Genomic DNA, 26,426 nt, shown 5'->3' on the forward strand with positions numbered 1-26,426 from the left:
CACTTATTTAACAAGAGGAGCCAGTAGAGGGCAGATGATGTTACCTTTACCAAAATCCAATAACTTGAAAAAAACTTTTATTTACAGAGCAAGTTCTTTGTGGAATAAAATCCCTAGTAATATTCGTTTTATCACAGGAAAGGACCATTTTAAAAAGAAAGTCAAATCTTACCTTCATTTAAATTACTTATTATGAGGTTTCTGATTGTGTGTCTTTGTCAATGTAAGCAACCTTAATGTTAGCCATGTAATATATTGTAATATATAACTTCATTTTCAAGATATTTCTCTATTTGCTTGGTTTGTTATTGTTTTTATTTAATTTAATTTGTAATTTTTTTTGCTTTTTGTTACTTAGTTTTGTTGGCAGATATTGTTGCGTGTATTTTATTTAATTTTTTTTCATTTCTTTTCTGTAAATGTTATGAAATGTTTTAATATTGTTTGACTAAATGTAGTGTTGGACCCCAGGAAAACTAGCTGGTCGTCAAGGCGTCAGCTAATGGGGATCCTTAATAAACTAAACTAAACTAAACTATCTTTTGGATTCATCATTGTCTTCCAAATTATGTGATATACTGTATCTTGCAAATTTCATCAGCATCAGTCATGAATAAATTATTATTAGGGCCCGAGCGCCAACAGCGGCGAAGGCCCTATTGAAACTGAAGGAATTCTTATTTTCCCGGCAAATGAATTGCCTTTTTAAGGGGCTTAACATACTCAAAAACTCACCAAAATTGCTTTTCGCATCAAGTCTGGTGAAAATGTAAGGGTTTCGGGAATGGCTCAAAAATGGCTCGCTACCGCCCCCCTACAAAGTTAAAAAAATCGAGCCCCTGCAGTACGTTTAACGTAGACTAACGAAACTTGGTACGCATATGAAGCATCAAGACGTACAAAAAACGTCATTGGAGCCATACCCTAAACTCAACAGGAAGTCCGCCATTTTGAATTGAAAGTTCGAAATTAGTGCGATTTTGGCCATTTCCACATGTCGTACTTTAACGAACTCCTCCTAGAGATTTCATCCGATCAACTTCAAATTTGGTCTGTGCCATCGCAAGACGTTAAAGATGAAAAGTTATTAAAAGAAAAACTTTTCGTCATAGGGCATGGCTGTGGCGGGGCGGCCATTTTGTGCGTTTCGCCATCGAAACAGGAAGTGGGTGTAACTTGAGTGTACATTGTCCAATTGGCTCGAAACTTTTCAGGATTCATAAGAGTCTAACCCTGAGGACATATAAAGGCCGACATTTACTCAAAGTCATAGTGCCCCTAGTGGCAACAGGAAGTAGGCCTAAAAGTCAAGGTGCTATACTTTAACAAACTCCTCCTAAAGATTTCATCAGATCGACTTCAAATTTCTTCTGTGTCATCTAAAGACCTTACCGATGAGAAGTTATTAAAAGCATTTATCAATGAACGAAGAAGTTGTTGTAACTTTAGTGTACACTGTACAATTTGGCCAAAATTTCTCACTAACAGGAGTCCAGGCCTGAGGACATTTTTAGGCCACAATTGACTTTTGGTCATAGCTGGAAACAGGAAATTATCCTTATATGACAAACAAAATCCGATTTACATGAAACTTATAATGTGTGGGCTACATGTGATAGTGAGCCGCCCCCTATACGGTAACCACACCCACTTACTCAGGCCATGCTCCCTTTCATAACATTTGAATCGTTTAAGATAGAGTCTTGTGTGAGGTATCATTGAACTCAGCAGAGAGTTCCTTATTCATTGGTAATGGTTTGGCCCGCCCCCCTATGCTTAAGCCACGCCCCCTTTCATAACTGGTGACCTGTTTAAGGTAGAGTCTATGTGAGGTATCAATGAACTCAGCAGAGACTTTTTTTTTTATTGGTAAAGGTTTTCCCCTATGCTTTGGCCACGCCCCCTTTCACAGCTAATTAACTTTATGACTTAGAGTCTTGTGTGAGGTATCATTGAACTCAGCAGGGAGTTCTCTTTTCATTGGTGACGATTTGCAGTGTCTGAGTGCCACGCAAATGCACGGTCGCAAGGAGTGCTGTCCGCCAGTAACCCCGACGCGCACAGAGGCGCGAGGGCCCGTCCAACGCTGCATGCAGCTTTAATTATTATAGTTATTTTAATTTATACTTTTTTAAAAGTAATGAATAGATAACTCTTTGCAGGTATTTTCCCCTCAGTCTGAGCATGGATATGAGGTCATTAGTACACTTGGGGCGAGTATAAAAAGTGTAATTTCCTTTAATTAGTCCATAAGGAGGACAGGAGCTTTGTTACAGACCACTATTCACAATCTTCTCCAGCGAGTTACACCATATGCGTATGCAGTAGGCCAAGGTGTTCTTTATGTGTTCAGCCCTGGCTCTGTCTCCTACTTGTATCCATAGGGGAGTGAATAGTACAAGCCACTCTTCATGGAAGCTTTCTGGCATGTTTCCCACATGTTCTCATTCATAGCTGTTCAGTTCCCAGATTTTAGCAGGGCACTAAACACATGGTCAGGTGCTGTGGTGTTGCTTCAAGGACTGTGCCACTGTCATGATGGCTTGGGTCCAGGCTTTGGTTGTGACATGAGTGTAGCAGAGAAGGGATCATTTCTTGATTATTTGGCTTTGTAATGAATTGTCATACAATATGAATTCATTTGGACACAACTCCATAGAATCATCTGCATACACACTCTTTCTCTGTTTCACAAAAAATGTTTACATTCATGATGTGCTTATTTGCTTATGATTTGGTGGTAACCCACTGCACATTGATTCATATACATCTGCCTTTTAGATGAACAGCATGTCATGGAATTGGTTTGTTACTCAGTATGCACCGACACACTCGTTCCTATTTAGCAGGCTGCATATTCTGCACAAGTAAAGCTGTTTAGACATTGTAAGACCAGCTCCAAAAAATGCCAACCTGCACCACCTATAGGAAAGGAAATTGCGTAGGCATGGCAGGCCCATGCACTGTAGACATGTCGCTTCCTCTTGGCGAAGAGAGTAATACTGTAGCTGCTGTCTGTGGCACCACCTGCAGGCAATGTTAAAGCTGTAGTTTCATTTGTTTCTTTTGCTTGTTTAACTAACTAGCTACTAATTACCTAATTAACTGTGCAGCAGCTACTATATTCCACGCCAGAAGATATGGCGTATGTAGTTTAAAACCGCTGCTGTCATTACTTTTCTTGCTTAAAGGTGGCGCAGGTTGAACTTAAACTTCAGGGTCAGAACTTCTGAAACTGCCTCTGTGGCTCTGCTTTTGCATATCAAATATTTAATTGTTAATATTATTGGCCTTATAACCCTAACCCACATTAGTGGCACTGTTTGTTATTACAGTGCACATTTAACTATTGGACATTCAACTTTGCTCAACTCACATCAAGTGATAAAAAAGTAGTTGATAATGTGAGCTTAGGGGTTTTTCTGTTGTTAAACTTTGTGTAGACTAGTTTGTGTAATTATGCACACAGATGTGCCTGTGCAACATGATATGTTGTTTGATTTACTATAGATAGACGGAAAGGAACAACGTAGATGGAAAAGAAAAAGAGGAAAAAAAAAAAAAGTGTGTATGTATGCATCTGTGCCGGTGTATGCATGGGTATATGTGAGCTATAGGTAGGTAGAAATACGGTGTATGTAAAGAAGAATTGTGTTGAATTGTTTTGTATTTAACTAAAGGATAAAAATAGAGAAAGGGGGTGGACGGTAGCACGGTGGCTCAGTGGTTAGCACTTCTGCCTCACAGCAAGAAGGTTCTGGGTTCAAACCCAGGTCGTCTCAGGCCTTTCTGTGTGGAGTTTGCATGTTCTCCCCGTGCTTGCGTGGGTTTCCTCCGGGTGCTCCGGTTTCTTCCCACCATAAAGACATGCATGCTAGGCAAATAGGACTACAGTTGAAAATTAGCCGACTGGCTAACACTGGCGCATTTACAGAAATGTTCATTAATGTGCATTGTCCTAATCAAATAAATAGAAAAGTTTGTTTATGAACTTCTTCCCACTCCTTTTTGAACATGGGAATTTCTTACTTGAATTACTTATAATAATTTTGGTAGATTGTGCTGAGAAGTACATGTCCTTATTTATCTGTCATTTTGATTTTATATATGTATGTATGTATGTATATACTGTATACTATATATATATATATATATATATATATATATATATATATATATATATATATATATATATATATATTATTTTTTTACATGTTCAAATAAAAAAAAAATAATAATAAAAAAAATATATGCAGTTGAACTGTATATGTGGGTGTGCATGCATGGATGCATGGCATGTGCACCTTCCCTTTCTGCATGATTATTTGGGATCACTCCCCTTGTGTTGTATCCATTCATCCATTTTTTAAACTACGTATTGTGCTCATGGTCGTAGGGGGATGGAGCCTATCCCAGCAAGCACTTTAACAAAACCATCTTTTACAGAGCTGACACACATAGGCAGATGAGCACAAATTACACACACATTCACACTTACTGTAGGGGTAATCAGAGTTTCTGAATCATCAATTTGTATGTCTTTGGACTGTGGGGGGTCATGCAGACACGGGGAACAGAAATTCCCCATAGAATGGCCTTAGCTGGTCGGTGGATATCAACCCATGGAACGTTCTTTGGTTGGTTTGGTTGAATTATATTTACTGTAGATTAAATTAATTGGTTAAAACATATATAATTTATTTAATACCACAGTTCATACACAGCTTAAACATTCACAAATTACATCATAATAACTATGTGGTAGTTAAAGTTGGGTGTGGGAAGATGCAATTTGCCTATATCTACATCTGCATACTGTAAAAAAAAGTTGTGTGTGACTTTTTATGGTGCTTGTTTATGCTTGTGATACTGTTTCAATAGTAACAATTATGCTTTTAAATGTCTTTTTTTTTAAACATGTATTTATTGAAATTTTTATACATTTTACAGACAAAAACAGTACAACAAGGCACATAACATAAAACAGAAAAGAGACCAAGGATCAAATGTAATAGCTGTAGAATCCATAGTCATAAATCTGTACATCCATAGGTGTATGCTTACACGAAAATCATACCAAAAATTTAGGTAAAATTGATATTTTACCTAAATTTATATATTGTGAAAGCCTTGTCGCCCCTGAACAAAACCGTTTTGGTCAGAGTGAACCATTTGTGGTAAAAGTGTTCCTAACTGTCTAGCTAATACCTTACAAAGAATGAAGATCATTATTAAGAAGTGAAATTGGTCTGTAGGATCCACATAAGGTGGACATTTTCCCAGGTTTTAACAACAGTGTGATCACAGCCATATTTAGAGAGGGGGGAAGGGACCCAGTGTCTAGTGCTTCATTATACATCTCAAGCAGAGGCAGTATTAACATGTCCTGAAAAGTTTTGAAAATTTCAATGGGAATCCCATCGGGCCCAGGGGTCTTCCCCCCCTTCATACAACCTATGGCCGCAGACAGTTCCACACTGGTAATATCAACTTCTAGGGTGGCCATGGAGTCTTCTTCAAGGGGCCTGTTGTCTAATAGATCCAAAAATTCCTTTTGTCTTTCTAGAGCTGAGGCTGAATAGTCTGTACTGTATAAATTTGTATAGAACTCCAAAAAAAGACTGAAGGCGCCATCTTGGGGAATAATTCAAAGATTGTGGCATGTTCAAACTAACTGAAACTGGTGCATGGTCTGAAATTATGATGCTGTCATACCCGCTTTTTGAAATCATGGATACCAGAGGCGCGGAGATCAAAAAGTAGTCAGTTCTGGAGAATGTCTGACAGGTAGCAGAATAACATGAAAAAGTTAACTTATCAGGGTGGTATTTTCTATCAACTAAATTAAGTTCTTTAATAGATTGCAACAATTCCTTTCTTGTTTGAGTGTGGGAGGAATCTAACCCCGTGGATCTATCTATGTCAGGTTGGAGAGTGCAATTAAAATCTCCACCTATGATGAAATTGCCAGACAAATCAGCCAGGGACAAAAACAGATTTTGTAAAAAGGAGGGATTGTCACCATTGGGACCATATAAATTAACAAGATTTAGCCTAACTGAAAGAATTTCACACTGAATAATAAGGTTTCTACCAAACCGATCTTCATCAACATTAATGAGATGAAATGGTAAAGAATTATGTATTAGAGTAATCACCCCACGTGAGTGAGAACTGAATGAGGCCGAAAAAAACACGACCTGGCCATCTCCTCCTCACTTTCACTACATCTTCAGGCGTTAAGTGCGTCTCTTGGAGAAAGACTATCTTAGCTTTTAGTTGTTTAATCCTATTCACAACCTGCTTTAGCTTGACAAGTTTGTTTAAACCTCTTACATTCCAAGAAATTAACTGAAGTTCAGACATGGTATGATAATGTGTAGCTTATATGTGGGCTGGAGTTAAGTGTTAAACAGAAATAAAACCTAACAAAGAAAAATAAAAATAAAAAGATGTGCCTTAGAACAATATGAACATAACAGAGTGCATTTCCCCAAACGAAATACATACACCCCTCCCCTAGTTCACACTTCCAATCGGCCCCAAAACAGACAGTGGTCCACCCACGTCCACATGATGAGGAACAGCATGCCCAACGACCATGATAGAGCTCCTCACAAAACCCCAAAAGTGAACGTATACCCTATTGCAGTAAGAGGTAGCCTACTGTGCAGTGTAAATTTTCAGTCTCAAAAAACAGTCTTTAAACAGTCCTGACAGGTCAAAGTTTGCACATTACCTGTAGTGCGACCGCATTACGCACATTACTAATCATTGATCACTGCTGTCTCCCTTGCCTCCACGTCCCAAGTGTCAGCCTTCAGGTCCCACACAAACGCCTCCGCTTCTGCTGCTGTATCGAACGTATGCCGTTTTCCTTTGATTGTTACCAGAAGTGTAGCGGGATGGATTATTCCGTAACGTAGGTCGCAGATAGAGAGGGAGGCCAGTTCTTTCTTTGAAGAGTCAAAAACTTTTCTCCGCTTGAGCAGGTTAGCAGAAACGTCGGGAAAGAACATCACATTCTTACCGTCGACAAGTATCTTCCCGCTGATTCTGGCAGCTTTCATGACTTGTACCTTATCTGCGTAGGTTAGGAACTTCATTACCACCACTCTGGGTCGCCCAGTAATTTGTTGATTTCCACCATTGTTGTTAATTCTGCCAAGTTGGTGTGCTCTCTCGATTAGGACTGGCCCAGGAAAGCTGTGTTCACCAAGCACTTCAGGAATCCACTTTTCCAGAAAAGCGCACATATCACTTCCCTGTGTTGACTCGGGCAAACCCACCAAGCGTAGATTCGAGCGGTGGGCTCTGTTCTCCAAATCATCAATTGTAAGCACTAACCCTTCCATAGCCGCTTTCATGGAAGCGGTTTGTGTTTTCAAAGAGGCTACATCGTCCTCACTGGTGCTAATTCTGTCTTCTGCTTCGGTCATTCGGCCAGTCAGTGCTTTCAGCTCACCCTGTACTCCCTGAATAGCGCTAAAAAGCCTGTCAAATTGTGACACAAATTCTTCCTTCATTGTGTGGATGGCATCGAGAATTTGGCCAGAGCTAGCAGTTGTGTTGTCGTTGTTAGCATTGGAGCTTGCTAGCTCGGCCGAGCTGGTGCTACCTGGTGGTTTAGTAGTGGTTTTTGAGGGTTTGGCTGGCGGTCTCGTAGGCATTTTCTTTTCCTTGAGTTTAGAGACAAATAGTAACTGTTCACTAATTCCTTGAGACTACCTCTTTGCTATTTTATGAAGATTACACTGGAGCTTTCTGTCACACGTCTGCCTAGCAGCTCGCCATAACCGGAAGTCCTTAAATGTGTCTTTGTAGAACATTACCAGTCACTAATGTGTATAGACATACTGATGTGCACCACATATACAATCCGGTTGTCACTCTTTCACATGCACAGTAAGAAGTGAACAGTAAGTAATAACCATTGTAATAATGCACTTGTTTGGCTGGTCAAGTGTCATGACCGAAGCAAATTATATCTTTTTAGACTTCCAGTTGCTGTGCTAGTGAAAAGAAGAAGGATGCTATTAATAGAGACAAAACTCAGGTAGAAGTGGCTGCATCCCCCCATCTTTGTTGTATTCTCTTTTTTATTCTGCCCATTCATTCGCCTTCTCTCTGTCTGTTCTGTTGCCTGGGTAACAGTTACCGATGGAGACCAGGAGTTCGGGGAACAAAAGAAAAGTGTGGTCCTGAAGGGAGAGGATTATTAAATAACTGTTCATGCATGCACTTTTGACTGCTCGTGTGCATGTAGATTCTTGATTGATATGATTGCATATTGTCATTATAAATAGCTGATTTGCACATGTGCATAATTGGTTGCATAAGTGTGGAGAGGGGATTTAGATAAAGATCTTTATAAAATAGTTTTACTATCTTGCCTAAGCATTTTACATATCCATTTAAAAACATGGCTTACTGTACATGAAATGGCTTATATTATTTTTTATTTGTAGCAATCTGTTAGTGTGGGTGGGTGGATGGATGGATTAAAATAAAGCCTGTTTAATACATGTATTGATTAGGAAAAATGAAAATGAAACAATTTTTGGAAACTAGATTTGAACACCATTAAACGGAACAATCAGTAATATGGTCTCTTTAAAAATACCTAGTTGCAGCCACTAGGAACTTTAAAAATATCTGCAAATTGCATTCCTGTAATTGACGGAAAATACAATCTTGCATTGAAAATTTATACAATAAGCCTGATGTTGTCCTAAAATTGACCTGACAGCTTATTTCAATATGTATTATGTAATATAATAAACCTTTTTTTTCTATATTGTGACTGTCAAATCAAACCATTCGGGATTGCTAATGTGATAATTATTCCTGATTGTAAAATGGTTATTGTTTTTTTGTTTTTTGTTATTGTTTTCTTTTCTTTTTTTACTTTGAAACACAAACATGTCTGTTCACAGCTCAATCCTTTGTATAGTTGTACTGTAGAGTGGAAACAAGCACTGGAGTTATTCAGCTCTTCTTGTCATGGTAATCAGCATTCTATATATTGTAGTATTTATTCCCATATTTCTTATTTCACCTACTGTTTGTTTGGGCTTTTCTCAGAGTCATTCCCTGGCTCTCTCATGTACAATACCAAGTTGAAACTATGCAAGCATTAATCAGCTAGACATTTTGTTTTTTAACCCAGGGGTCAGTCATTGCTAGCAAATGAGTATATTCAGTTAAGACACATCTTTATATGTTAATACATCACTTCACAGATGTTTACTGCCGGGAATTAGACCTGCATATGTCATTAACCTCTATGAACTCTAAAGATAGCACCACCAAGCTCTGCCAAACTAACAAGCTGGCAGACAAATAGCTTTTTTTCCTTATCCCCTCATCTGCTTCTATCTCTCACTATTGATTCATCCCAATTCTTTCTGTTCTTTTAATGGCCCCTTGAAGCACAGTGACTAAAGTCTTGTGAGTTGTGTTTTCCCTCCCTTTAGCCCTAATGATAGCAGATGTGTTTTGCTAGGAGCCATTAATGACTCAGGCACCAATTGGGAACATCTGTGCTATTTGAATTGGGCTTGGACAAGTTATTCATACCTGTGTTATCTATTAGCATTTATTTACAAAGCAAACCGTGTATTTATATTTTTTTTACCTTCCTCCCAAGCCTGATTGGAAGACAAACTGACATGCTCACTACAGACGTCTATTTTTTCACCCTGGGCCTGGGTGACAGTAAGTGTCAGTAGCGTCATTGTACTGTATACATGTTTAACATGAAATATGTGGTGTGGAGCTGCCAGTGAAGAGAGGAGACATTGCTGTGATATCAGGAGCATGGGAATGACCAGGGATGGGGAGAGCGGGAGGGATTGCATCTGGCATGAATGAACAAAGACTACCTTCCCATTCAGCTGCTGGCGCTCACTGACAGGTCTGCTCTCCCAAGCTGTTGTGGTAACACTTGGCCGACAGCTGGAGATACAAATAAAGGCCTCACTTCAAGCTAAACGACAGGGAATATAACAAGGGCTGAGGCCCCAGCTGCCTCTGATGGAGGTACACGAGCACAAGCACACATAAAAACACCTATAATCACACATATCTCCATTGCACCCGCAAGCTTCCATGACAAGGCTATTTCATTTTCTAGCAGAGAGAAATGTCATTCATTTCCCAGTTTTAGTCTTACTAGTGCAGTGCCCGTTGAAAATGTGCCTGTTTAGAACGGGCCGACTGCTTGGCCTGTGGTATTGCTGCTTGTAGAAACCAAATTGTACCCTAAAATTACTTAGAGAAGGACCCCAGACCACTTCAAATGCAACTCCCCTGTATACCCTACTACTAACTTACTGATTTACCTGACAGAGAACATTGCAGATTCAGAATGTAATCACAAAATATCACAATGACAATGTGGAGTAATCAGACATTAGCGTCATGGACTTATGGCAGTGCGCTTTGGCGACGATAATGTTATTAGTTAGCATTAGACTTAATTAACCCAGGGTGAGTCTGATGAAAACTGCTGTGTCTACCCGGTTCAGCTCTGAGATTTTCTCTCCTTGCACAGCGCTGTGAAGGAATAATCTCCGAGATTAGGCCTACTTTATATTCTGCCTCTGTTTGGAAGTGGTGAATGTAGGCTACAGCTGACAGCAACTTAATACTATATAGTGTCTGGCTTTTGTTTTCTGAGGTGTATTTCCCATTTTAGCTGCCAAAGCACCGCTGCTTTCTTCGACCCTATCTGTCTCTGGTCCTGCGCTGTCGCGACTTATGAGTTCATTTAAAGAGTCCGGTGAAAGATCCGAGTGAGTCACGACTCAAACAGGTTTAGTGCTCAGTCAGTGTGCAGTGTGAGAGGGGGAGTGGCCAGCGGCGAGAGCGGCAAAAGCCAATGTGTGCTTCTTTTATCGATATTTAACAATATATTTTTTATCTTTTTAAATATGGCCCTCCAAGCATAAGGGAAAACAAAATGACTGTGTATGTGTGCCCACAATTATTTTCCCACATGCTGCTTTTTACAAGTATACACCATTGTCTACACTCTGATGCCTGTATCTTTACAAAAGCCCTTTTCACCACTCAGCCCTTCCTTTTTCTCAGTCAAAGTCTCCCCAAGGGCCTCATTGTCCAGGCCCTCTTATTGCCTTGCTATCAACAGCTGTAGCAAGCCTGTATTGGCCCCATGTGACACCACTGCAAATATTGGCATTACTTTTCTAATCACGTCTTTCTCTGAAATGTCACAGAGGCAGGCAAGTGTGCTTACAGTTGGCTTATATTGCCTCAGTGTAAATATATAATTTATCTCTTACAAAAGTGACTGAAAGAGCCATGATGTAGTGTGGATGGGGTGGTGTTAGGCTGTAGGGGCATTGCAGTCTCGTCTTTTCCAGCAGTACTAATTTGCCACAGTAATGAGCAAGCACCGGTGCATGGTCATCAGGCAATTATATTTGGTTACCATGCAAACAGCGAGCATCATGGGATATCATTATACTGAGAAATATATCCAGGCTTCATTACAATGGTGGGTGAAAAACAAATGCTAGCCATTATCTAAATTGCAGAACCATTTTTTTCAGCATGTGTGTGTGGTTTTGAAATGTAAAATGTTTTTCCTTAAGGGATTCCCTCATGGGTACTGATGCATTCATTCAGTTTTTTTCCACTATTCAGTTGCCTATTTTTATTATTTAACCCTTGTGTTGACCTCAGGTCAGATTGACCCGTTTTAAATTTTTGTTTTATATCAGAAAATATGGGACGTAGAAATAAGTGCTGAAAATGTGTAAAAGAAAAATTTAAAAATTTAAAACGTTGGAAAAAGCAAAAACAAATTGTGAAAAAAAGGCGTCAAAAATGTCAGAAAAAAAAGTGTGTTGAAGGGAAGACAACACATGGGGTAAATTGTTTCCCCCAACTATTCATGAAGTAAATACATAAAAGAAAACTCATAGACACATTACGTATGGTCTCCTCTTAATTATTTTGCTTGTAATGTGCAAAAAATATTCAGTCAAAAGCCTTCATTTATAAATCAAAATCTTTTTTTCTTTTTTTAAAAGCCTAATTTATCTTGAAATGAATGCATCCGGAAAACAAACAGAATGGGGGAACTGAAACCAAAGATAACTGTTTTTATTCATAAGGAAGGCTAAAACAACTTCATGTATGATTATACTTTTGAAATGTCCATTGGGTGGTATAATGGAAAATGTTTAACTGAATGCCCCTTTAGATTTTAGTAAATACTGATGTTTTCCCATCGTTAGATGAGACATAATGCAGAGGTCCCTTTTTCCTCTCAATGGAACAGAACCACTTTTAATTGCTTATGCTTGCAGAACTCAATTTATATATGTGTGTGTGTGTGTGTGTGTGTGTGTGTGTGTGTGTGTGTGTGTATAACAGTAACATTTACTATACTAGAGGACCCAATGCTGGAGGATACCATTTTTTATCATCAATGCAAATAATGTTTTACATTTTACAATGATGGTTTGCAATGGCACAGTGGGTATGGTTGTGGTTGTACAAAATCGGGCATTGAAACGTATAGTGCTTTCTTTGATGTTAGGCAATGGCTACAGTAAATAAATGGCATAGTCTATAAAGACAAACTAAAAAGACAACTTTTTAAAAAAAAAATGACTTCTTTGCAAGTGTTGCATATGTATAAAGAACTGAACAGAACAAATATGTCATTTATCTCTGTAATCTATGGTATGAATGCATACTTTATCCTTCTGTACATGCCTCAAGCTTAGAGACCCTGACTGAGAGAGGAAAGTGGTGGGTGTAGGGCATGGGCTAAAGCTAGAAAAAGCCTGGGAGAGAGGTATTGGGTGGGCGGGTGCACCACACCAGCAAATCAGCCCTAATTCTCTGTTATAATTCACAAGGCCAGGGCTCAAGACAGCATTATCTGCCCTCAAATCTTTTCCCTGTGTGGGATAGAGCATCGTGGTATATAAAATGGGAGGATAGAGAAGTGGAGTAATGAACGGATAGGACTCAAGGTGATGGAAAAGGGGATGGGGAGAGGATGATGGAAACATGTATTAGTTCCCATGGTGAGAGGGACAAAATGGAAAGGTCGACCTGGTGCTTTCCAGTTAAGCTGTGGGAGATTTTCATTCAGTTTTCAATCACAGTGTAATCAGATTTTATGATTAGGTACGGGCTTTTCGTCAGTGTAATTTCTCTAGTGATTTACATAGCCAAGGCTGTGGACTTTTTAAAACGAATTTCAGTCACTTCAGAATAGATTATTTCATTTCCATCAAAAAAACGTTTCCTTACTGAGATTTAACACATATTTTTGCTTAGACCAGGTCCCTTTCTATGTAACATTAGTCAACAACCAAACAAACTCTGCAGAGCACAGTGTTGATGCAAAGTAGCAGTATTGGAGGGGAGATGACAAATGATCTGGTTTAGTGTTTGTAGTAGGGCTGTCAAAATAACGCGTTAATTTCGATTAATTAATCTGAGAAAAAATAACGCGTTAAAAAAAATAAAGCAGATTAATCCATTCCATATTGACGTTTGACCCGGAGCCGTTCTAGCCACCATTCGACTGTAAAATGAAGGAGGGAGACGAGAATGTGCTGCCTGGATCATTAATGGAACATTTACTTGTAAAAATCTTCTTCCTGCCAACCCTGGCTACCGAAATCTGGTGCCACTGATATGTCTGCGCTTCTCTCTGATGCTCTGAAGACGATACAGGCAACACAAACACCGCTGCACGTGACGCTAGTTAACACTATACTTGACAGCAGCTAACGTTAGCCTACCGCTAGCTAGTAGCTGGATTAAACACGGTTAAAATGCTGACAGCTAACGCTAAACGGTGTAAAGTTTGACTGTGTTTTACTGTAGAGGATTCAACACCGGGGTGTAACAATCTGCAGCTGCCGTCGGAAAAACAACACAGACGGTGCGTTCAATGAAACTGGTAAACTACAGCCTCGTGGTGCATTTGAAGTTTTTGTAAATGTCCTTTTCCCATCTGGTGGTTGTTTTTGTCGTTCAACAGCAATTTACTACTGAAATAAGTTATTGTTATTGTTATACATTATTATTAAATCATTTAATTTTGACCATATGGCCTAGCAATAAACAAGCCGTTCTTTAATGTCACCAACTGTTGTTTAGTACCCTTTTTTTTTTTCTTTTCTTTTTTTCGGTTCAGGCACGTTAATTATGTATGTGATTAATTTCGATTAATTAATCACAGAGTATGTAATTAATTAGATTAAAATTTTTAATTGATTGATAGCCCTAGTTTGTAGATATTGTTGTACATCAAAACCACCACTAATACTCACTCTGACAGAGGAAGTGAGACCCATGCAGCTGAACCTGTTTTCTATGTAAATTAAAATGGAATGAATAAGGGTGTCACGATTCTCCAAATCCTAGATTCGATTACATTTTCGATTCTAAGCTCACGGTTCGATTTTTTTTTTTTTTTTAATCACAGGTTGCTATGCCATTTTTAGACTAGACTTTTATGCAATATAATATCTGACCTTTGTTCACAATGTACCACACTAGATTGTCAAATTTAAAAGATTTATTAACAACATAATGTAACAATAACGTATATCTATAGCCTGCCATCTAGTTTCTCTTTTGTAACTGCAGTCTTCTTCACAGAAGATGACATTCAAGTTCACAGCAAAACAAACAAAAAACAATAAAACGGCCATGTCCATAGTCTTCTCTGAACAATTAAGTGTTTTAACAAACTATTTCCGAACAGTTGAATATATACCACACAGATTAACTACCTTGTTAGTCGTGCTGCCAGTGGAAGAATATGGTACACGAACATAGCAGAGCTTGCAAACTGTGGCTTTTTTGTCGACAACACGAACGTTGTCAAAATAACTCACTGGAAATCCAAAATACTTCCACACCGGTGACTTCAGTGAAAGAGGAGGGGGTTCAAGTTCTGTCGATGGGTCTCCTGCATCTGCAGTTGCCATGCTATCTTTTGACTGGCTGTAGCTAAATTAGAGGAGGTTGACTGACTCGCAGCACTTCAACACTAGTGTTGACTAACTAACCGAAGAGCCGGTTAATTAACCCGAGTAGTGTCTGAACGGGAGATTGAACCGACTCACTCCTGTTTTTTTTTACCTCATTCGTGCCGGCAGCGCTTCGCTCAAGCTGAGTGCAATCAGTGTATGCTCTGTCGTGTGTAGCTGGTCTTCTTCTGCTACTGTGTGTGTAGTAATCTAGCTCATTAGCGCCTCCACTGGAGTGGTGGTAGAATCAATCAGGAAATCGACTACCTCAGAGCAGGCTACACGTTTGTTTTTTTTCCATGTTTTTTTTTGTTTGACGTGACATGGGGTCGTGGCAGCATCGACGATTCCATTTTTTTATTCAAAATTCGAGATTGTGACTTCATTTCGGTGACACCCTTAGGAATGAATCAAGATTTCTGCCCATTCTACCACCTTTAAAAACCAGATCTTGTTATACCTGGTTCAAACCACACCATATCAGCCTGATTATAGCCCGAGCTGACAGATGTAGGGTGTCGGGCGAAGCATAGGGGAATTATGTTGTTGGTGCTGCTTGTTGGAACTGGGAAACAGAGGAAAGGCCACTTATTTTTTTAGGCTTTTCTAAACACAAGACAGCCGGTATCACACACATTGCTTCGGACACCAGTATTTGTGTGTTCTTTGGAAGTCAGTCCCTATAGCACCTCCTTACTGACGCCATCACGCAGGTCTTGAGAAATGGCAAACTATGATTGGTCATGGACCAACGTGTAGTTTGTCAGGTCTCTCGGCCAAGTCACGGCAAGCAGTCTCTCCAGGATTTCGCGATGACGCGATCACGGCAATTCACGCGAATTCAACCAATCACCGTGACTTTGGCGCGACTCGCAATTTTGACCAATAACCGGAGTTTCCCGCGACTTCAACCAATCCCAGCAGTCCCACGTGCCAGACTTTGTCAGTATAATGTGACTCTGAGTGCCACTGACCAAGTGGGAGTGAGAGAAAGCTTGTTTCCGGTATGAAGACGAGACTCGAACATCTCACATTTACCAACAAAATGTACAGTGAAAGACCGTGCAAAGAATTTCAGACCGCCCTGCCAACCTGTATACATTTTAACATCAATGTACGCTGTAACGTTTTTTCACTCTAAAGTCAGCAGCTGCTGCTCATACAGTTCCCCCCGTTACTGACGCGCACACACACAAACACACAGGGTGGATGCAGGAAAAACCGGAGATGAGACTTACAGGATGACCTAAATTGAGGACAGCTACACTCGTTATTGTAAGTGCAATGATAAGTTAAAGTCCAATAAGTACTTTATCGAACCGTATGAATGTGTGTCCCAGGCCAGGTTAGGAAATTAACTAACAATGTAAAGATCAACAAGCCACTGACACATATGTTCAAATTTGATTAATTCAATAAATTATTCTTTTTTCTCTTAAATCCACCAGCCATTTTTGTATTATACCAACAATTTTTGTAGCATCCTGAGCTTTTTTGGTAAGGTTACTAGGAAAACTCAGCCCAGAGTAGTTTTAGTCTCCCCGAAACAAGTTTCCTTTTTATTTTTTAAAGAACTATAAAAAAATTTTTTTACAAAAGCTCCCGCAAAATCAGGCATTTTGGGTCTGTACACGGTGTCTGTATTATGTATCTGAGACCAGTACCTATTTCTCTGTGTGTCCAGGTAATGGACAGGCATGGTTTCTCCAAGGGGACTTAGCTGAGTGGAAACATTAACCAGAGAGCCAAGTCTTGTCATTCACCTCTAGTTGGACAGAAAGAATGGAGAGCAGATGCTAGGGCACATGTCACTTTTAACTTCCTGCTGGGAGAGAGGGAAGGGAGAAACGAATAAAAAATGGTGACAGGAAGAAAAAAAAGTTGCAGAGAGAGGTAACGGATGTTGTTCTGCCGGTTGTTCTGTTCTGTTTTTCCCTGACACACAGTATGTATATATGACTGTGTACACCTGTGTGCATTTGGCTGTGCTAGCTTGCATGCATATCTAATGCTTCTAGGCAATGTCATCTGTGGATTTTTGTGGTAATACATGCGTGTCATCTGCTATATTAGTTTCTGTTTGACAAAAAATTCAGCATGTGACTTTTCACTTTAGCGTTTGCTCGAAACAATACCCTAAAGATTGCAATATTGCTATATCCGATCTTCCCTTGGAGCAGAAAGTGGATGTTTTCTAGGGTTCATTGAGCTGCAGACTCCAGTGTGCACAGATGGTAGCTAAACCACAGAGCATGTGTTGGATGTGTTGGCTCTGATTCGTGTTGTTTTAATGCATAAAGACGCTTATTAGAATCATAAGGGACTTGTGCCAAAGTGCATATACAAATCCAAATTTCAACATCTCGAGGCTCCACAGGAGCTTCTGTATGTATTGAACTAAGAATTGATCAAAATCATTGATCATCAAACTTCCTTGCTGTCTTGCTTTCATCAATTAAGTGAATACAATTTGTGTGTTTGGATCTTTATAACCACTTTCCACTCAGGCCTCATACTGTTTGTGTGTTGTGTGCATTTTCAGTATAGATCAAGAAATGTCATGTCAGTGGTGAATAACCAGATAAACGATTTCGCATTTATTGCATAATTGTTGATACAAAATGATGATATTTACAAATAATGTTGCACTTCTGTTTTGTATATGAAATAGAGCAAAGTATCTGCCTAGACATATGCTTTTTTTCTATGAATGGGCCAAAGCGAGGTGACACATCTGAGCGATCCATGGTGACAGTACTATTTCTGTCAACAGAAGAAATGCCATCAGAATTAGAGTCACATTGCAGATATTAGACACAACAGCAGAGAAAATATCAGAGCAGAACAATGACACAAACACACTCAAGATGTTGCTACATCTTTGCAAGATGTTGCTAAAGTAAATGTTGACTATATATCCTGCAGACAGCCCGCTTTGCTTGAATAGAAGTAATTTAAAAGTGAATATCATATTGTTTTCATCATTTAGGAAAACAAATAAGGTCAATACTAAATAGGAAATTGCACTGGAAATAGCTTGTACAAATATTTTTTTTTTTTTTTTTATAGTAGAGACCTCATGGTCTATTGTGACTCTTTACAGACTAACAGCTGAAATGTAACATTTCTCACTCATGCCAGCATTGTATGGCTTATTCTAAAAGACTAACAAAGCCCCAACCTTGCATGTCGCTGTTTCTTTCATTAACACACATACCTTTAGGGGCTCTCTGCAATTAGTTAATCAGTGATTGAATATCTTTAATTCACATTCGCTTCAATCAAGTTCATTGATCAAGTCTAATGAGGTTTTGCTGTGGGTTTCTTAACCTCTTTACTTTCTACTGCTTAAAGGGGCTGCACTCGACATTCAGAACATTAATATAGCAGCAAAGAAATATTTGCTAAGTAAAGATATAGTGGAGTAATGGCGTCCTGAACAGAGAATGAAGTCACACTCCCTCTGTGTGTGTTGAAATCGGATCTTCTGTTCTTTGTTTTGATAGCCGGTCCAGCCGCACATGCATGTAAGTGCATGTGGCCATGGAAAAACGTTTGTATTTTTTATTGAAGCCATATACATTGCATTGTTGTCTAAGCAGCCATCTGACCATATCCTGTCAATTGCTTTCACATAGTGGTGGGTATTTTACTCTAATGTGTTTTAAAGTGGGAGAAAAAAAATTACTAGAATGCATTATGCTCATATTTGCTAATGTATGGTATTGATTTTTTTCACACCAAGCCCAAAAACAGCATCAGGAGATTGTATTTTTATGCAGAGCTTTTATGAAATGCAGTAAACACTAGAATGATGTAAAGTACAATTAAACATGCCCCAGTAGCAGCAACATTGAGTATTTATAAAAATCTATTTTCTTCCGTATAACTCAGACTTTCATAGCTTTCTCCACCACTTTCTGATTCATTCTGAGGTTGCGCCCTCCACCCATGTCATTCTGGCTATCACTGGTATTATATGCACCAACAAAAAAGTACAAACCTGCTGCTGTCCTCCTTCTGTAGTTTTAAGATGGCTGTCGTGGCTAAACCGAGGTAATGGCTTAATCTGAGGAATTTCCTGGTATTATGTCTGCTGAAAAAAAGATTACCAAAAGTGTTGAATAATTCAGTGCAGATGCTTGTCGCCAAATTCTACATTAAATCTGTAAAAGACTAAGGATGAAAAGTAAGTGATAAGGGATAAAACCGTTGCAAGTGAGCCTGGCAGGGAATGATGAAAGAAAAGAGGCAACATGATCCACAGTAGAGCGGAAAAGGGGGAATGGGTTGATAGAAAATGAAAGGTAAAAAGCAGGCACGACAGGAAAAACACGGGAAATTTAAAGGAGAAGGCAAATGGAAGAAAGGTGCAGTGAGGAGAAAAAAAGGTAAAATGAATAAATAACACACAACGTGAATCAGATGGGAAATGGGAGCATTGTTGAGGAAAAAAAGAATGTGAAGTAATGAAAATAATCACAGACGGAAGTAAACCTATACCACAGACGAGTGGAATTATGGGGTTTCCAGCCACTCTCCTCCCCGTGAAGTCACTTAGGACTAAAGCAGCAGGGATTTGTAGGGTCTGAAGATGAACAGAAAACCCATTTTCCCTCATGGCTACATCTGCCACTGTGAATTTATATGGCTGTTGTACTGAAGAGGAAGGAAGATGTGATCAAACATGAAGGGAAATAGAGACGGAGAGATGCGCAGTAATCGAGAAGGAGAGAGAACAAAAGGCAAGAATGGTGGGAAGTGCAGAGGAAAACATTGTGAGATGATACAGGAAAGGGAATTTGAGAGGATCTTAAGGGCACTGATGTGACAGAGTCCAATTAACAGGATGAAAAGATAAAAAACTGACATGTGGTGTATTTATAGCTTTTCAGGGTAGAGAGTATTTGCACTTTGTAAAGCTTTTAGACTTTAGACTGTAATTGTACTTGCGCACCAAGTCTGCGTAATTCATATTTAAATGTAAGGAGGGCAATTAAGCTTTTAAATGTCAAGTATGTCCTACCAGTGCATGGTGTTGCAATTGTAAAATGTGTAATTACTTAGAATGTTCATGACAAACAGACAATTCCTCCTTTACTTTTCAGTGACATTCAAATGACGCGTTACTGCAGTATTGGGATGAATAAAGACATCACCGAGCTGCAGAAAATATTTTGGTCTTACATTTTAGGCTGCTAAAAACACTATTTTAAAAGCAATATTTTAACAGTTCATTCTTTTTCAATGCAATTTCTTTCAGTGGTGCAGCAGAGCCATACTGTACAATGTCACTCCATTATCACTACACTGCTAAAATGAAACATAAGCCTTCGTATGTTTTTGCTATTCTCAGAGGAATTAATGTAGAAGTGCAGGTGAAGGGGAGTTTGCGGGACTGCATTTCTGCAAAGCTGCCACCCTATTGAAGATTAATGAACAAGTTTGTCCGTGGTATTAGTCCTCTCTGGGCCGCCTCCCTTCTCAGCATAGTTTGATTTATGGACACCCAACAGTGCATGAGTTATAATTTGAAATGGGTTTGTTTTTCCTCATGAAGATGGAATTGATGAATGATCAATGAAATGTTGTGATGAATGATCCCATGTGAATTTTATTCCTTATTTTGTTGTGATTTCTTTTTTCGTCTGCGTGTACACATAGGTATTCCCTGCGCTCACGCTCCTGTGGCTGGAGGTTATGCACATGGGCTGTGTGTGTGTGTGTGTGTGTGTGTGTGTGTGTGTGTGTGTGTGCGCGTGCGTGCGTGTGTGTGTAATTTTGCGAATATCACCACATCTTTGAATATATGCTTGCAAAAGCGCTGACCCTGAATTTTCTGTCAGACATCAGGAATATATATCGCCTTTAGGTTGCCATGTCTGACTGAATCAAATACTACGTCTCACCTATTGGATGTCATTTTGAAAAAATCAAAGAATAAGTCATGCCCTCCCTTTCTTTCCCCCATTCTGTCTGTGCATATGGATTTACTTTATCATCCAGCCGCAGCATGTATGCCAGGGTGTTTGATGTTTCTGTGATGGTGAGATATTGAATGAACCATGGAGAAATGCGATGCCCCTTGGTGAATTTACAGGACCACAGAAAGAAGAAGAAAGGACCATAGGAAGAAAGGGAGGGCAGAACAGGCTAACATCCCTGGTGCATTGACTTGTGTGTAAGACTTTAAAGATAGGAGTCCAGAAGCAGCACTGCAACAAAGAAAATAAAGTCTGCCTCACTTCTGTGTGTATGTGCTGGAGAAACTATATAGATTGGGAATATTCCTATTAGTAGCCGTGCAATACGTTCATCATTTGTGAATCTTATGGTTTCAAAATATTGTTGAAAAGTGCTTATTCAACTCTGTGATGATTTAGGAGGTTAAAGTTTATGATTTTGTTGTTGATATTGGGCTGCATTATATTATAAGATAATACTGATATATTATCTCCTGTATATGTCCATTTCTGTGTGTGAATGTATGCAGGTGCCAACTGTATGCCTGACTGCAGAAAGTGCACAATGTGCTAACAAAGTGCTGATTTTGAGCACTTAAAACTCTGTAATGTGCTTAACAGCAACTTAATTGTGTGTGAGTGTATTTCTAGTGTCTGCATTCTTTCTACCTTCTAATTTCTTGCTTTGTCATCACTGCTACAGGGATTGCCCTGTGTTTTCCTAAGTAAGTCCATAATTACTTATGATCCTCACCGAAGCAACTAAATCATCATTTATAACAATGCTAAAAAAAAAAAAAGTATTATATTATGCAGCAGACCAATTAGTATATAGGGATAGTTGACAAGGGTCTGTGTGGAGGGAGAGACGTGAGGCACAGATACTGTGAGGTGAAAGAGACAGGTGCATCCTAGTGCTCTGTAGAGATAGTGTAATTTGGCTCTCTCACCAACACAGTCAACATATCAAAATTAATACTCTTTCCCTTAGTTGTATCTCACTTATATCTGAACACACAGAAAAGTGAACACATTCTTTCAATTTTAGTTTGACTTACACCCTCCAAGCACATCATTATCATCAATGTCCATTGTGAATAAGCGTCAATAAATCTGCTTTGAAATCACTTTGTTGCAATATCAATGTATTCTTTGACCCTGCTAAGGTTCAGAATGTCCCGTCAACATGGTTGTTATAACTCTGGAGCCCTCTCTATCCATTGGTATACGGATATTTACTGTGTGATGAAAACCTGTGGACATGGGTCAGGGTTGTAATGAGTAGGGATGCGCAGTTGTTTAAATTAGTTTGAGGTGGGGCACACAGTGACGTTACACAGTGACACAAGACATACATTACATATTTGCATATTAAATCCTTTGCTGTAGCCTATATTTTCCCAGTGCACCTTTCTTTAGCTTAGGCACAAATTAGTTAGTATCTTTAGGACCTTGTTTGCTGCCTCATGTTGTTTTGAGAACTCACTTATTGAAATGGTGCTAATTGCCATTCAACCTAAAATAATGGACGATTTATTAAGTCTTTGTATTTTTGTGTACCACGTAAAATATCAACATTACCAATTAAGTGTGAGCATCAGCATTGTCGTCTTTGTGTGCTTCCCTCACATTGTCTTTTCTCTTGCTTTTATCCAGGGAGGCCTCATTGCCCTCCTTCTCCTAATTCTCCTCTTCACCCTTGTCCTGTATACTCGCCACCGATGGTGCAAGCGTCGCCGCATCCCCCAGAAGAGCGCCAGCACCGAGGCCACACATGAGATCCACTACATTCCCTCTGTTCTGCTCGGACCCCAGGGCCGAGACAGCTATCGGGGCTCTCGAAATACACACCAACATGGGAGCTCTGTCATCGGTATGCCCATCCGCGAGACCCCCATTCTTGATGATTACGACTGTGATGAGGAGGACCCAGGTGGACACTCACTTAACTCCACGCCCAACAAGCTCCACACCAAGATGAGTGATGGGAAGGTCCAGGAGGACTATGGAGTTAACATTGGCATCGGAGGACACACAGAAATGATGTTCAAGGAAAATGAGATTAAGCATAATTTTGAAAAACGAGGTAGGTCGTCTATATAAATTTCCCTTGAAAAACAATTTAGTATGATGGAAAAATGGTAGCACTGTATGCATACAATAGATATGAATTATGCTATACCTATGAAATAAACAGCATCATGCTGTTTTTGTTTTTATCATTCAACTACAAGCAGCATACACTAAAATTATGAGTTGTCATAGAAAATCTGTTTTGCTCAGTGGTAGTTTTGAGAGCATGATTTGTACATCCGTGGAGGCGCTCAGTGCCAGCTCCCCAGATGGCCCAGCCTGGACAGTTCACTTTGGCCTCTGGCCTGCCCAAACATGTTCTTAGCACAGCATGTCCTGCTTACATTTCGTCATTAAAAAAAAAATGACTCACGCCATTACAGTACATCATGCTGGTAATGATAATTATGTATTCCATGAGACATATAAAAACTAAAGTATTAATTGTATTCTGAAACCACATTGACAGTGAAACCACACTCTTACATACCCACTCGTTTAACCTAGCCATCGGCTTTGTGCGTCAAGCAGTAATGTAATACAGTGCCATGTAATTTAATGTAATGTCTTAAGGGCAAGTGACAGGGGCCATCAGTCTGGTCGATTAGATGCTGAGGTGTATCAGTGGGTGGTCTGTTGACCCTTGCCCTGGGGCCTGCATTAGTGACAAAACTGGAAGTGATACTTCAAATATTCTGCTGGAGAGATTTTCAAACAATGTATATCTATAGGCTATGTAGCATTTGTTGATATTACAGTATATCCTGTTAAACTTTGGGTGCTCCTCTGCAAAGCACAACTTTAATAATTGAAGGGTGCTGACTGAGTTGGAGGGTGCCTGGGTTATTCATGTCCTACTGAATTATGCATGGGTGGAGTTTGTGGAAAATGTCCCCTTGCTTCCATAGTATTTATCAGTCTACATAACCTGATTTACACAAACTTTTTGCTTCTGACTGACTGGGTACTTACTTCCTGAAAATAGGCTGGAAAAAGGTTAAAGCACTGATGATTTTCATTCAAGTTTAAAATTAACTTTTACTTATGTCTTAGGCACATTGCCGATCCGTGTTTGAGATTCTGATACAAAGTATTTACTTACAACTCAACAACAGAGAAAGCTGATTATGGTTAAGTTTGATTTTATTAACATTATTTGAAGTTCATTATTTGAGTATAACATGATAAAATCTGTTAGATTTACATCACAAACAGACCTTAAATTAACAAAGCCTTACAGTCCCTGGCCCTGACCACAGCTGATAATGATTCTAAAAATCAAAATGGCTTGCATATATTATGTTGAGCCCTAATGTAAAAATTAAACAGAAAATTATGCAACATGGTGAAGGCATGGAGGTTAATTTCTGCTATATTCCCAAGTGGGAATGCAGAATTTTGGGATTAGCCGCTGGGACAAGAGAAGTGAGGCAGAGGTCAAGGCTCTTACTGTGCAGGCCTGTCTCTTGGGCTAATCACCAAATGATGCTATTATTACAAGATAACATACAGGAGACAATTATCCACAAATAGCTTTAAGAAGAGTCAATCATACTAGCTGTAAGCAGCAAGACATAACACACACATTAACCATATAATGACCAGCAATGAATGGACTACTATTTTTTATTTTTTATTTTTTTTACCTTTATTTAACCAGGAATATACTCATTGAGATTAAGAATCTCTTTTACAAGAGTTTCCTGGCCACCAACAGGCAGCAGCACAGTTAACAGAGTTTCAGACATACAGTAAAACATAACAATTCACAATGAAAACACATAATAAATTATAGGATCATATAATATCAAGATATTCAACAATGTTCGCCAGAAGTCAACCAATTCAGAGATCAAACATATTAATCGGTCAAAAGCATATATAGCCAAATGTCACTTAAAATGTCTTTAAAAACATCTAGTGAGACCAACTCACCAAGGTTCAGGCAATTTTGCAAATCGTTCCACGCAGAGGGAGCAGCATATTTAAACGCCCTTTTACCCAGTTCAGTGCAGACTTTAGGGACGGATAACAGGAATAAGCCCTGGGAACCAAGACAATAACTTCCTGTTTTTTTCTTATGGATATAGAGCTGTAGGTAAGACAGAAGCAGACCAAGAATAGCTTTATAAATAAAAATATGCCAATGATTAAGTCTACAAGTGGACAATGCAGACCAGCCAACCTGAGCATACAAGGAGCAGTGGTGAGTAAGGGTTTTAAGATTAGTAACAAACCTCAGTGCTCCATGGTAAACAGTATCCAATGCATGTAGACTTTGCGTGGATGCATGCATGTATATAACATCATCATAGTCCAGCACCGACATAAAGGTGGCAGCAACAAGTCTACTTTTGGCCTCAAAGTAAAAACAAGACTTGTTCCTAAAATAAAAACCCAATTTCAGCTACAGTTTTTTAACCAATTGCTGAATGTGAGTGTGAGTACTAAATATACCTTTACTTATGTTCAGACACATACAGTATACAGATGCATCTAGAGGCACACCATTGTGTAACATAAATCTTTAAGGTCATATTATATGTAATGTGGGCAATATGAAGTCCATTGCAGGGTATTACACCAGCACACTTACTCTGTATATAATGGGCTAATTTATGAGACAAATGGTCAGATGATGGTGATTTTTTTTTTTTTCAAATACAGCTCTTATAACATCCTTCTATTAATCTCATACACAATCTGGCATTTTCCAAAAGATTTGAATTTGCCTTTGCCTTCCCATCTGTAAAGTGCAAAAAGCGGCGACATTTGAATACAGGGGAGATTAACTCCTGTCCCACCTGTTCTATGCTGCTCTGCATCCGAAAAAGTCTCCAAATACCAGTCATCCTTTATCTGTCTGTCCTTGCTGACAGATAAGCCCATTCAACTGAACTCAATAGTATTATCCCCAGGGATTATGGCTATGCCTCACAGGGTTATGCATGGTATTGGTTTTTGTTACACAGAAAACCAAACAAATGAGGCCTGTCAGTTTCATTATTCAGCAAGATTCCCACGGCTTTGGGAATGCATTTGGGCAACATGTATGGTGTAATTCAAGTGCAGAAATCCTTAGCAGCACGCTACAAAACTTGTTTTTTGAGAAACGCTCAGCGCAGCAGCATCAGACCGCCATCATCACACATACCACTTCCTCTCAGTTTACCACTGACTTCTTCCAACCTATATGTGTAGCCTTTGTTGTCAGTCATACTTATGTCATCTCCAGAGTTCTTTGTAGAGGTAATTTACTGTACAGGCCTGAGCAACTACTGCTGTGTCCTACTTCTTCAAACAAAGTTTAGAGGAAGTAATTTCTTAACAGCTGTTATTGCATATGAAACAAAACCTT

At 39.2% G+C, this 26,426-nt stretch overlaps 1 protein-coding gene across 1 annotated transcript in view; it reads left to right on the plus strand.

Annotated features, from left to right (window-relative positions):
• Window positions 1–26,426, plus strand: part of LOC118493082 (astrotactin-2) — a 200,427-nt gene that overhangs the window by 79,990 nt on the left and 94,011 nt on the right. Inside the window, exon 3 of the mRNA XM_035991599.1 lies at window positions 22,652–23,081. Coding sequence (XP_035847492.1) covers window positions 22,652–23,081 — 430 coding nt within the window. The remainder of the gene's footprint in view (window positions 1–22,651; window positions 23,082–26,426) is intronic.

This window comes from Sander lucioperca, chromosome 14, assembly GCF_008315115.2.
Source record: "Sander lucioperca isolate FBNREF2018 chromosome 14, SLUC_FBN_1.2, whole genome shotgun sequence".
Taxonomy (NCBI): Eukaryota; Metazoa; Chordata; class Actinopteri; order Perciformes; family Percidae; genus Sander; species Sander lucioperca.